Genomic DNA, 14,099 nt, shown 5'->3' on the forward strand with positions numbered 1-14,099 from the left:
ATATTATGTGTAAGAAAGAAATCAAGAAAATTACAGTTACCCTCTGTGTTCCTGGGTTCCAGAGCCAGGGATTCAACCAAGCTGGAATCAAAAATACTCAGGGGAGAAAAGCTCCAGAAAGTTTCAAACATCAAAACCTCAAATTGCCACATCAGCAACTATTTACATAGCATTTAAATTGTATTTGCAACTATTCACATAGCATCAACACTGTATTAGATATTATAAGCTATCTAGAAATGATTTAAAGTATATGGGAGGCTTAGTTATATGGAAATACCATGCCATTTTATACATGGGACTTGAGCACCTACAAACTTTGGTATCCACTATGGGTCCTGGAACCAGTTCCCTGTGAATAACAAGGGATGATTACACACTGACTGTTCATTTGAGCCAAAGAAACCCAGAAAAAGTAAATGACAACATAAAGAGATTGGCTATCCAGAGGGAGTGAGAGAGAACAAGACTGAGGGAATAACATCTGTTGTATCTGACTTTCAGAACCACTTTACACAGACTGAAAATACACAGACTTTTTCAAAAAGTCAAAAAGAATGGAGATACAGCTCTACGAAGGGATATAAGCAAAAACAGATGAACCAAACTGTATTTCAGATGAGTAACTTAACTATGATAAAGGAAAAGATTAAAACTTTTTTAAAAAGCAAGAAAAAGAACTCATCCAAGTACCTACTGAACAGAATGTACTGTTTCGATACAGCAATGACAGACTGTAATAAAGCACTCTGAAGTCAGACTGCTCGAATTCAAATACCTGCCCATCTAACCACTTGCTAACCGTATGACTTTGGACAAGTTAATTTATAATCTCTTTGTTGTGTAGGTTTCCTTATCTAAATAATAACAGTATCAATATCGCAGTACTAACAGGAAAACTGCTATAAAACTGCTCACGTAAAAACTTTAGATTACCGATAATATTTTAAGGATTTGATAAGTATTTGCTATCATGCATACATGCTAATTCGCTTCAGTCATCAACTCTTTGCAACCCTGTGGACTGTAGCCTGTCAGGCTCCTCTGTCCATGGGATTCTCTAGGCAAGAATACTGGAGTGGATTGCGATGCCCTTCTTCAGAGGATCTTCCCAACCCAGAGATCAAACCCTCATCTCTTACGTCTCCTGCATTGGCAGGCGGGGTCTTTACCACTAGCACCACCTGGGAAGGATATTAATTTGAAAACACATTAAGTGTGTGGATATCAGGAGACACACATAATAAAAATCCAGTTCTTAAGAAGTAAAATCAGAGAGACCATAAAAACCATTATGTCTCAAATATAGTGAAACAAAAGTACTGTAAAAATTAAGTATTTGCTTCTGCACAACAAAGGAAACTATTAGCAAGGTGAAAAGGCAGCCTTCAGAATGGGAGAAAATAATAGCAAATGAAGCAACCGACAAACAACTAATCTCAAAAATATACAAGCAACTCCTACAGCTCAACTCCAGAAAAATAAATGACCCAATCAAAAAATGGGCCAAAGAACTAAATAGACATTTCTCCAAAGAAGACATACAGATGGCTAACAAACACATGAAAAGATGCTCAACATCACTCATTATCAGAGAAATGCAAATCAAAACCACTATGAGGTACCATTTCATGCCAGTCAGAATGGCTGCGATCCAAAAGTACAAGCAATAAATGCTGGAGAGGGTGTGGAGAAAAGGGAACCCTCTTACACTGTTGGTGGGAATGCAGACTAGTACAGCCACTATGGAGAACAGTGTGGAGATTCCTCAAAAAACTGGAAATAGAACTGCCTTATGATCCAGCAATCCCACTGCTGGGCATACACACTGAGGAAACCAGAAGGAAAGAGACACGTGTACCCCAATGTTCATTGCAGCACTGTTTATAATAGCCAGGACATGGAAGCAACCTAGATGTCCATCAGCAGATGAATGGATAAGAAAGCAGTGGTACATATACACAATGGAGTATTACTCAGCCATTAAAAAGAATACATTTGAATCAGTTCTAATGAGGTGGATGAAACTGGAGCCTATTATACAGAGTGAAGTAAGCCAGAAAAAAAAACACCAATACAGTGTACTAACGCATATATATGGAATTTAGAAAGATGGTAACAATAACCCTGTGTATGAGACAGCAAAAGAGACACTGATGTATAGATCAGTCTTGTGGACTCTGTGGGAGAGGGAGAGGGTGGGGAGATTTGGGAGAATGGCATTGAAACATGTGTAATATCATGTATGAGACAAGTCACCAGTCCAGGTTCGATGCACGATGCTGGATGCTTGGGGCTGGTGCACTGGGACGGCCCAGAGGGAGGGTATGGGGAGGGAGGAGGGAGGAGGGTTCAGGATGGGGAGCACAGGTATACCTGTGGCGGATTCATTTCAATGTTGGGCAAAACTAATACAATATTGTAAAGTTTAAAAATAAAATAAAATTTTTAAAAAAATTAAGTATTTGGAAAGAAGGCAAGACTATGGAAGCTCTTGAATGCACAATTAAAACTGTGCAAGCTTTATTTTCTAGACTATGAGGGACCACAGAAGATGTGTGTGTAGTAGAAACAATATGACCAAAATGAGCTGTGGGATTATTCTAAAGTTGGAATGCAAGATTTTTAAGAAGATCAGATGTAGAGCTACTAGTGATAAAGCCAAATAATGACAAAGGTCTGGCTAGAACAGTAGTGATGAGAAAAGGAAATGGCGGGGGGTGCTGCAGGCAGCACAAAATTAACCAAGTTGGGTAATGATTGGATATGAGGTATGAGAGAATGGACGAATACGGATGACAGTGAATGAGAAAACCATTAGAAGGAAAGAATAAGAAGGAATGGGAACCAATAGAAAGAATTTCCTTTAAGACTGACAGTTAAGTTAGAGTTACATAAGAAGACTTGTCAATTTGAAAATAACGGTACCTTCAAATATCAAGACTGAGTGGGCATTTGGCAACATAGGACTAGTGCTCAGAAGAGAATAAACTGAAGAAAAAAACTTTAGAGTTTTTTTTTAAACCTCTTTAGAATGTTCAATGTTGGAGAAGGAAATGGCAACCCACTCCAGTGTTCTTGCCTGGAGAATCCCAGGGACGGGGGAGCCTTGTGGGCTTCTATCTATGGGGTCACACAGAGTCGGACACAGCTGAAGCAACTTAGCAGCAGTAGCAGCAGAATGCTCAAAACATTCTGTATCGTACAGACACCAGAATGTGTGCTATTTCAGAGCAGTGATAACCTCTTAATTTTTTATCCCTTAATGTTAAGCACAGTTCCCAGAACACAGGAGACTCTCAGTAAAATGCTGCAGAGGTGGGCAGAGTAGGGAAGGGAACAGAGCTGCATGGCTTGTTAATGGCAGAGGCTCGATGAGAGCCCAGGTCTCCTGACTCTCCACTGTATCATAATGAAGAGATGACCTCTGATCATCCATACACAGGACACTCTAAGGGGATCTTGTAAGAAAAAAAAATGAACTGTGGGAAGTATCTAGGGGCAGATGGAAGGGAGATATAAGAATATAGCAGGAAAGAAATGTCAGTTATAGGGGGAAAAATGACAGTGTTGTATCATAGACTCGAAGGAAATTTTTCAAGAAAGGAAGCACAGTCAACTGTATCAAATGAACATATGCTACAGGCAATGTTTCTCTGGTCTCCTACATCAATGAGACGCAAGGCAGACAGAGGTCACATTTTAAAATAAAGAATTAAGAAATTTTAATCTATCTTTCACAACATTTTAAATACATATATCACTCATAGCTACAGTTAAAAAAAAATACTGCAATCTTCAGTAAATTTTATCTCAACATAATACACAATGGAAAAGTCACTACAGTAGTTAAGCTGAACAAACACTTGTGCAATAAATGAAACCTGAAGCAAAAGGAAACACTTTAAAAAGTAATTATTTACATGTACTGACAGCAACAAAAAACACATGAACTACTGAAGGTCTTACCTTAAATCTCTTGTCTTGCAATACTTTCTTGATGGCAACCAGTTCTCCTGAATCACAAAGTTTGGCTTGATACACCACACCAAATGACCCATTTCCAATCACCTTAGTGTCTGTATAGCTGACTTCTTGTGGCCTGTCTGGACCCTGCCCAGGAGTTGCCACCACTGTGGTCACCTTGCTGCCATCTTTGTCTCCTAAAAGAAAAAAGGGATAGAAAAATGAGAACTGCAAAGACTTCAACCGAGAAAATTGCCACAGTATACCGAGTAAACTATGTGCGTTTTAAGTCCCTTCAGTCATGCCCGATTCTTTGTGACCCTATGGACTGTAGCCCACCAGGCTCCTCTGCCCATGGGATTCTCCAGGCAAGAATAACGGAGTGGGCTGCCATGCTCTCCTCCAGGGGATCTTCCCAACCCAGGGATCGAACCTCCATCTCATGTCTCCTGCATTGGCAGGCGGGTTCTTTACCACTAGCACCACCTGGGAAGCCCAAATATTCTATAATTATTTTTAAATGCTCATGTTCATTTATCATATCTATCATCACAGAATTATTTCAACTATTTGTTTCAATTATAAGTAATTATTTTAACCACCATTTATTCAGTCACTCTATAGAGCAGGCACCATGCTTAGTTTATACACATGAATTCATTTAATGAAAACAATCCCATGAAGTAGATAGCACTGTTCCTGCATAAACATAATAAGAAAAATGCTAAATTTGTCCAGTCAAAAGGCAAATGATGGACTCACCAAAGAATCCTTATCTGTCCAACTCTAAAAGCCCTAATTTTTTCCCCAGGCTTTCTTCTTGTACTTGAAAAAAAGATACGTCCAACTGAAAACATCTAATTCTGTTTCTATTCAGACCACTCTCCCTTTAGGAAGGTAAAGCTTTAAGTTTTTGCTTCTCCACGTCTTATTTTCTTCTTAAGAAAATAGTGATACATTTCCAAGAAAAGTCAGATGGGGAAAAGAAACAGAGGAATGTTAATTTGGGGGTAAGAGACGCAAACCTTGTGAGAAAAATCAAACCCATTCTGAACTGAGCCTCATTCATAACTATTTCACCAGCACTGGGGTCTCTGCCCACTCATGGCCATCTCCTCATCTCTTCTGCCTTCATTTCCTGCCAGTAACAATCCAAAGATTATTTCCAAGTTCAAGAGCCACCTCCTTTCTTGACTAAACAATCACCTTACTCTCTGAATTCTTAAACTATTTCAAACCATTCTATACCACTGAGCACTTGATTTTAAAAAGCTTTAAATTGTTCCTTTAGTGATTTCAGAATACACCCAGATTCTAGGGACTACAATCTTTGCAAAGCAGCAATTATGACTTGTGCTTCTTCTCTCTTTGCTGACATTTCTAAAACCAGTTCTCACTGACAAAACTGCACATTGCTTTTTCTCTCTCCTACTCTTCCATTATACCAATTTTAAGATGTTAGTTGAATTCATAGTAACCTCATAAAAGAAAAATGATGCAATAGTTAAATCCAAATACCAAACCAAGATGATGAAATATGTATTCATTTGTCTCGCACATTAAAAAAAATAAAATATATAATAATCTGATTTTCCAATGGTTTGAGTCTTTCCCCTACTCAATTTAAGACTGCCAGAAAAATGAATATCCAAATGTTAGTGGCATATTGTAAACAATATTTACAGCCATTTAAGCTCACAGAGTTAATATATACAAAAGCCAAAAAGCAGTATCTGCAATTGATTAACTCTCTTGTGTGTAAGGCAGCCTTCATGACAGATACAAAAATAATGAATGATTCCTACATACAACAGCTAGGTGGTTTATAGGCAGTCTATACTGTATCACAGCCAGCTATCTGAAACACATATGTCTTTAGTTTTAAGGTGAAACACCTGAACAGATATGATTTAGTTAGCACAAATTCAATATGACTTGTAGAAAGAATAAATCAAATATTGTCAATACCATCATTTTATTTCCAACAGTTTTACATATGCTTTAAATGTACATAAACTTCAGCACAAGACAACAACATACATAAGTTTCCTCTCACCTCTAGTTATCTAGTAAAATAGATCTTAGACATATATGCTAAAAACTTAATTAAATCTAATCTGAGTTCTAAATGATCATGCCTCACTCCCCCAAAATATTCCATAGAACTCATTTTTGATCACGTTAATCAACTTGTATGCAGATCAAGAAACAACAATTAGAATCAGACATGGAACAAGGGACTAGTCGAAAATTGGGAAAGGAGTACAACAAGGCTATATATTGTCACCCTGCTTATTTAACTTATATACAGAGAACGTCATGCAAATTCCTGGGCTGGATGAATCACAAGCTGTAATCGAGACTGCCAGGAGAAATATCAATAATCTCAGATATGAAAATGATACCACTCTAATGGCAGAAAGTGAAGAGGAACTGAAGAGCCTATTGATGAGGTGAAAGATGAAAATGAGAAAGCTGGCTTAAAACTCAATATTCAAAAAAACTAAGATCATGGCATCTGGTCCCATCACTTCATGGCAAATAGACCGGGAAAAAATGGAAACAGTGACAGACTTTATTTTCTTAGGCTCTAACATCAATGAGGATGGTGACTGCAGCCATGAAATTAAAAGACGCTTGCTCCTTGGAAGAAAAGCTATTCTTCTTTTTGGAAGAAAAGCTATGATAAACCTAGACAGGTTTTAAAAGGCAAAGATATTATCACTTTGCTGACAAAGGTCCGTCTAGTCAAAGCTATCGTTTTTCCAGTCATGTATGGATGTGAAAGCTGGACCATAAAGAAGGCTGAGTGCCAAAGAATTGATGCTTTTGAATTGGGAGTGCTAGAAAAGACTCTTGAGAGTCCCCTGGACAGCAAGATCAAACCAGTCAATCCTAAAGGAAATCAGTCCTGAATATTCACTGAAGGACTGATGCTGAAGCTGAAACTCCAACATTTTGGCCACCTGATATAAGAGCCAACTCACTGGAAAAGACCCTGATGATGGAAAAGTTGGAAGGCAAAAGGAGAAGGTGGCAGAGGATGAGACGGTTAGACAGCATCACTGATTCAATGGAGATGAATTTGAGCAAACTCCGGGAGGCAGTGTAGGACAGGGAAGTCTGGTGTGCCGCAGTCCACGGGGTTACAAAGAGTCAGATATAGCTTAGTGACTGAGCAACAACAAATCTTAACCACCACTTCTAAGTACAAACCTTACTATAAGTTTCTTCTCCATTTATAAAATAAACCTATCCTTACTTGTATTATTGTACTTGTACTTAAAATCCAAAGTGTTGAATACATTTTCTTGTAATCCTATTGTTCCAAAGAAAATAAAAAGTGATTTCAAACAGTTTGACTTTTCTCTAGATCATTCAAGTCAAAAACCATATCACCAAATATATGTATACATGTATACATATATATAATATATATACACACACATATACATATATATAATACACACACACACACACGCACACCATGGACTGTATGGTTCATGGGACCGCAAAGAGTCGGACACGACTGAGCAACTTTCACACACACACATATATACATATTAAAAGAACAATGAATTAATAACTCCAATTCCACTGAACAAGTTTCTTGTGAGATCTCACAGGTCTAATTCACAAAACAAAGCATCATCATTTTTTAATTGATATAGATATTAACAATGGGTACTCTACTCCACAATTTTAGCTGAAAACAAAAACCGTCTGGGTATAACCAAAAATTACGATTTCCCACTCTATAATCATATTTTAAGCTGCCCAAGTGGCCCAGTTGTAAAGAATCCACCTGCCAATACAAGAGACATAAGAGATGCAGGTTTGATCCTGAGTTGGGAAGACTCCCCTAGAGAAGGAAATGGCAACACACTTCAGGATTCTTGCCTGGAAAATTCCATGGACAGAGGAGCATGGCAGGCTATAGTCCATGGGGCCACAAAGAGTTGGACACGACTGAGGGACTGAGCACTATCTACTACTGTTAAACTCGTAAATGTTTATCCCAACATTATGATTTGCCTATAGGAAGAGGCACAAATAAGGTAATTCTGCAAAAATATTAAAAGCAGAGTTGAAAGATAAATGGGTGCCACAGAGGCTATAGCTGAGAGAGAGTCTTGAGGCCTCAATTTTAAACTGATTGGATGTGAAGAGACCAATCCTTTTACCCTCTTACACATCTAGTAAAAACAACAAAAAAATAACCCTGCTTACTATCTTGGCAAAAATTAAAAGGTTTACTCTATTCTCTTTTGAGCAGTGAGAGAAACTGCTGAGAACTCTTACAGGCTAGCAGGAACTCTTCCTCCACTAGCAGGAAATCCTGAGTATACAAGGAACAATGGCTCTAAGACCTTGTGCCCAAGCATCCTGGAATTTTTATTCAGAAATCATTCAAGCTCTTCAAGACTGCTCCATCAGATACCTGAAATAGCAGAGCTGTAGAGAACGGCAAGGTAACACTGGCGGTGACTTCATATGAGCATCAGTAGTACATGGGACAGTCGGCAGCTAGTGTGCCAGGGAAAAGCATGTCACCATTTGGCACTGCAATTTGCTGACTCGGCAATAAGGTAACAGCTGTATAAAATTTCACTGTACAAAAAGAACTTTCCGATTCATTGTTTCATCTACTCTAATCCTTACAATAAATGGAGGGAACTTATTTATTATGCTTCAAATGCAAATAAGAAAAATAAGAGAAACAAACTTGTCCAATATAACAGAGCTTTAGGTGACAGAACTCTTCACTCGCCTCAGGCTGTCTCTGCCATGTTTTACAACCTTCCCACTACTACTGAAAGACCAACTTCATATACCATCCCTACCAAAGAAGGAGATGCTTCTGAAAATATAATGTAAAAAGGTCAGCTCCAGATTAACAAAAGAATAAATAAGTAATCTTTTGTAGTTCAGGCCTCAATTACTCATTTATTAATAGCTGAAGAGCTATTTCCAAAGATGTTTTGGCAACATTAAGTTTGAAATTTATCCTAATTGGAAACCAAAATATGGAGAACAAAAATGTAAAACAACTGATTCTGTGATGTTCAATTTAGAAATTGGATAACTTTGAATCTTAACAATAGAGCATCATTTTAAACACTACTACCAACAAACCAAAAATCCTCATGAAAAGCTAGAATTCATAACAAACAGGCCTCTTTAAAAAAAAACAAACAAACACCATTTTGCCTAATATTAAATTTCCCAGAATCCAGGGTATCATAAGTCTCACATCAACTACAATAAAATTGGTCTCCAAAAAATGCCACTTTATCTCAGCAGCAACAACAGCAAAGCAGTGGGAGTAGCTCAGTTTCAGGCCTCTCTTCTGGCCAGAGAATTCTTAGGATCCTCTATTGCAATCAAAATTCACTCAAGTAGTATGAATGTCCCATTCTAATTAGAACATAGAATTAAAATCCCTACTCTTTAACACAATGGTTAAATCTTAAAAATATAAACCATAAAACAGTCCTCCTGAAGCAATGCAAAAGTGGTATGCAACAGAACAACCACTTTCCATTGAAGGCTGTTAAATATAGAATACAATTTTACAAAAGCCTTAGATGTATCCCATAATATGTGCAGCCTAGTTCTCAATCTCTCAAACAAAGTTTGTACCTGTAAATTGTATCTTATGGTTACATTTTTTTCATCTTCTGAAATCAATCCTCAGAACAATGGACCCTGAGATGAACAAATGTTACAAGGTAACACAATCCATATTAAAAGTGTGGACTCAGCATCCTGAACCAAAAGGCCACTTCAGGCATCCATGAAGATGTCAGAGGTATCTGACACTGATATTCTAATTTTAAAGTTTCTTAAGATTCAGAGCTCAGAAAAAGCAACAACTGTGATACTGCTTAACTGGGAGGCTTTTAGAGATGTTAGTAAGTCATAGTAACATAAACTGAGCAAAGTTAGCAATGACTAACTCTATAAAATCTTCCTTTACCTCAAAAATAACATCTCCATGTAGAAATATCAAAAGTAACATCTCCATGTAGAAAAACCAAGTCTATAAATTCCAGAGAAACCGGCACACCAGGTACGATACAAGAAGATACAAGGTATTTTTATGAAGCTTTTTAACCTAACAATAAGGATTTGTAGGGAAACTAGCTCTGACTCTTGCCTCTCATGAAGAGAAACAACATCTATTTTTTATGGATGCCCAAATATAGGAGAAGGCAATGGCACCCCACTCCAGTACTCTTGCCTGGAAAATCTCATGGACGGAAGAGCCTGGTAGCTGCAGTCCATGGGGTCACTCAGAGTCGGATACGACTGAGCGACTTCACTTTCACTTTTCACTTTCATGCATTGGAGAAGGAAATGGCAACCCACTCCAGTACTCTTGCCTGGAGAATCCCAGGGACGGGGGAGCCTGGTGGGCTGCCGTCTCAGGGGTCGCACAGAGTCGGACATGACTGAAGTGACTTAGCAATAGCAATATAACACTCTATTGAAAAACACTACATAAATTTTTTAAAGAACAATAACAAAAAAATCACCTTATCAAGCATGTAAGATAGTCTGAAAGGGAAACACTGACACTGTCAAATTTTCAGGTTTTTAAATTAAAGTTCAAACAACTCTTTATCCAAAGTAAATGACTAAGAAACTTCCATTAAAGCAATACATACTCTCCAAGATAAACACAACTTAGATACATGAAAACAACATAAAAATAAGTAAAAGGGAAAAAAGAGCAATGACCTGAGGTCCACAGAAAATCAGAGACAAACTCTAAAATAAACATATTGCTGTCATGAAACAGGGGCTTTACTCAATAATGTGGAAGCTCTATCAAGAGTACAACTGCTCTCATACCTTGAAGCAAAACTATTAACAAAGCAAAGGAATGCCAACTAAGCATCTGAATCAGTCACCTCAAGCCAATGGTCAATAGCCTCGTTAAAATTTTTAGGGCGATTTCTATGTAAAATTGTGGTAAAAATATTTCTAGCAAAGTCTTTTCCCTTAGATAGACACAATTCATCTCCACATGATTCTATCTAAAAGACTGGAAACACAAAACAAAAAATTACTAAATTTCCTTTGGGGACAGGAAGAGTAAACACAAGGAGAAGCAGGGAAAACAAAATGGACAGATGTCATACACGAGCTGGCTGGGGGAGATGTTTTCCTGTATTTCACTTATAGAAGTGAAAGGAAAACACAGGGTGATAGAGGATAACAATGAGACAGGAAAGATTCTAGAGTCCTTGACAGCACAATAATACCACACTTTGAATCACAGGCAGATACCATCCCAGTGTTCACAAGCGTTGATTCTGAAGAACCATAAAATAACCTTAAGAAAAGAAGAAACCAGTCAAGGGCTTGTCCTTAGATACATAATGGTGTTAATATTTAAGTACATGCCACACAGTGAGTGCTCAACAAATTAGATTCTCTGAACTTGGATTATTGGCAGTGGCAACAGTTTACAAAAAACAACAATAACAATTCTTCTGTTCTGCTATGCTCTTTTACCACCAGGAACATACCCTACTACAGTGCCTATCACAATGCTTGATACTTATTAAGAGTCCAAGCCCCTTACTTGACCATGAGCTCTCAGGAAAGCCAGACATTATTAAACTATTAAATTCATTTCCCTAATGCTTATTAGCAGAGGGTTCAGCATAACGCAGGTGCTCAGCAAACGTCTGCTCTTGAATTTATATAAAAATTGCTCAAGCAGAATTACTAGGATTTGGGAACTGACTACTTCCTGCTAAACAAACATTCAGCAGTGTTTTTACTTCTTATGCTTGCCACTGATCAGATACAAAGCCCTAAGGTAGGCAGAAGCCTTACAAATAGCAAAGCAGACTTGTGGGTTTACTGAAAACAAGGCAACAACAAGAAGTCAAAACAAAAAAACACAATTTGTCACATGTGAATCTATTTACAGGTAGAATTACTCTACTTCATAACCCTTTTACAAATGATTCTGGTTTCTTCGAGGCATCAATATGCAGCAATGGATAAGAAATTGGCAGGGACATCGCTGAGGTCTTAAGTTTAATTTATATCAATACATATTTAAGTGTATTTCTAGCCTACTATTTTATGCAAGCACCACTCAAATGGTGGACTTAGTTATATCTAGGAGAGTTTACTAAAAATGAAGATTCTAGAATCTCACCACAGAAACAGTAGATCTGCAGTGGAGCCCAGGATGCTTAATAAACCACCCACGTGCTTCTTGATGTAGTTTCAACATCCATACTTTGAGAATCATCAGTTCAGTTCAGTCATTCAGTCGTGTCCGACTCTTGCAACCCCATGAATTACAGCACGCCAGGCCTCCCTGTCCATCACCAACTCCCGGAGTTTAACCAAACTCATGTCCATCAAGTCGGTGATGCCATCCAGCCATCTCATCCTCTGTCATCCCCTTCTCCTCCTGCCCCCAATCCCTCCCAGCATCAGGGTCTTTTCCAATGAGTCAACTCTTTGCATGAGGTGGCCGAAGTATTGGAGTTTCAGCTTCAGCATCAGTCCTTCCAATGAATACCCAGGACTGATCTCCTTTAGGATGGACTGGTTAGATCTCCTTGCAGTCCAAGGGACTCTCAAGAGTCTTCTCCAACACCACAGTTTAACAGCATCAATTCTTCAGTGCTCAGCCTTCTTCACAGTCCAACTCTCACATCCATACATGACCACTGGAAAAACCATAGCCTTGACTAGACAGACCTTTGTTGGCAAAGTAATGTCTCTGTTTTTGAATATGCTATCTAGGTTGGTAATAACTTTCCTTCCAAGGAGTAAGCGTCTTTTAATTTCATGGCTGCAATCACCATCTGCAGTGATTTTTTTGAGCCCCCCAAAATAAAGTCTGACACTGTTTCCACTGTTTCCCCATCTATTTCCCATGAAGTGATGGGACCAAATGCCATGATCTTAGTTTTCTGAATGCTGAGCTTTAAGCCAACTTTTTCACTCTCCTCTTTCACTTTCATCAAGAGGCTTTTGAGTTCCTCTTCACTTTCTGCCATAAGGGTGGTGTCATCTGCATATCTGAGGTTATTGATATTTCTCCCGGCAATCTTGATTCCAGCTTGTGCTTCTTCAGCCCAGCGTTTCTCATGATGTACTCTGCATATAAGTTAAATAAGCAGGGTGACAATACACAGCCTTGATGTACTCCTTTTCCTATTTGGAACCAGTCTGTTGTTCCATGTTCAGTTCTAACTGTTGGTTCCTGACCTGCATAATACCACTTAATTCATACAACAATTCTGTGATATACTCATAATAATCACTTAACAAATGAGTGAAACTAAGGTGTTTGAAAGGTTTACTGGCAATATGCCCAAAGTAACCTCTTCAATAAAGAGTACCCATGGGATTCAGATCTGTCCATTTACTCTAAAACCTGTACCCTACTACACTACATTGCTTAAGACTATGCCTTGAAAATAACACATAGTGGGTCAAGGTCCTAAAATCAACCTTGTATTTTCAGCAAAATAAAAAATTTTAAATACTTTACAGTATTGATAATTATTAAGAGTCCAAGCCCCTCACTTGACCATGAAGTGGTCAGAACCTTACAGAAGGTTCTGATGCAAAATTCTTACTTTAAAATATCTATTCCCTTTTGAACTAATTTGAATTGACTCTATTTTAAAATCTTCTCTTAAAACCCAAATTTTACTTTAAGCCAAGAACTAGAATGAACCATGCTAACTTTCAAATGTCTGAACCTAAATATTATTTTACTCGTGGTCCTTTCTTCTAACTTGAGTGAACTGGAATAAAATCAAACCAAAACCAAAATGAATAAATATTTTACTTGGTGTTAAGCCCTCACTTGAAACACTATCAAGATGTATTTTAGAAACAGGTTTATCTCCCATAAAAGTAAAAGGCTTGCAGCATGTGTGTAAAGAGCTTTGGCTTTTAGGAATTAACATCAGAATGTAAGTCTTAAACATGCTTATCTGTTTGATTTACCAAAACTACTTGACATGGGCAGGGAGAAAGTAGACAAATACACTAAATTTTTCTGAATGAGGAAGTTTACCATATTACCAAAGAAAAGAGTATGCCACACACACGTAAAGAATAAATGCTGGACAGACTGAAGA

General features: G+C 37.9%; 1 protein-coding gene across 4 annotated transcripts in view; it reads right to left on the bottom strand.

Annotated features, from left to right (window-relative positions):
* The window catches only part of GSK3B (glycogen synthase kinase 3 beta), a 219,274-nt gene that overhangs the window by 142,674 nt on the left and 62,501 nt on the right, over positions 1–14,099 (bottom strand). For all 4 annotated transcript variants that reach the window (XM_070369958.1, XM_005905429.2, XM_005905430.2 and 1 more), the window contains exon 2: positions 3,970–4,163. In XM_070369958.1, the coding sequence (XP_070226059.1) occupies positions 3,970–4,163 (194 nt within the window). The remainder of the gene's footprint in view (positions 1–3,969; positions 4,164–14,099) is intronic.

This window comes from Bos mutus, chromosome 1 (assembly GCF_027580195.1).
Source record: "Bos mutus isolate GX-2022 chromosome 1, NWIPB_WYAK_1.1, whole genome shotgun sequence".
In the NCBI taxonomy this organism is placed as follows: Eukaryota; Metazoa; Chordata; class Mammalia; order Artiodactyla; family Bovidae; genus Bos; species Bos mutus.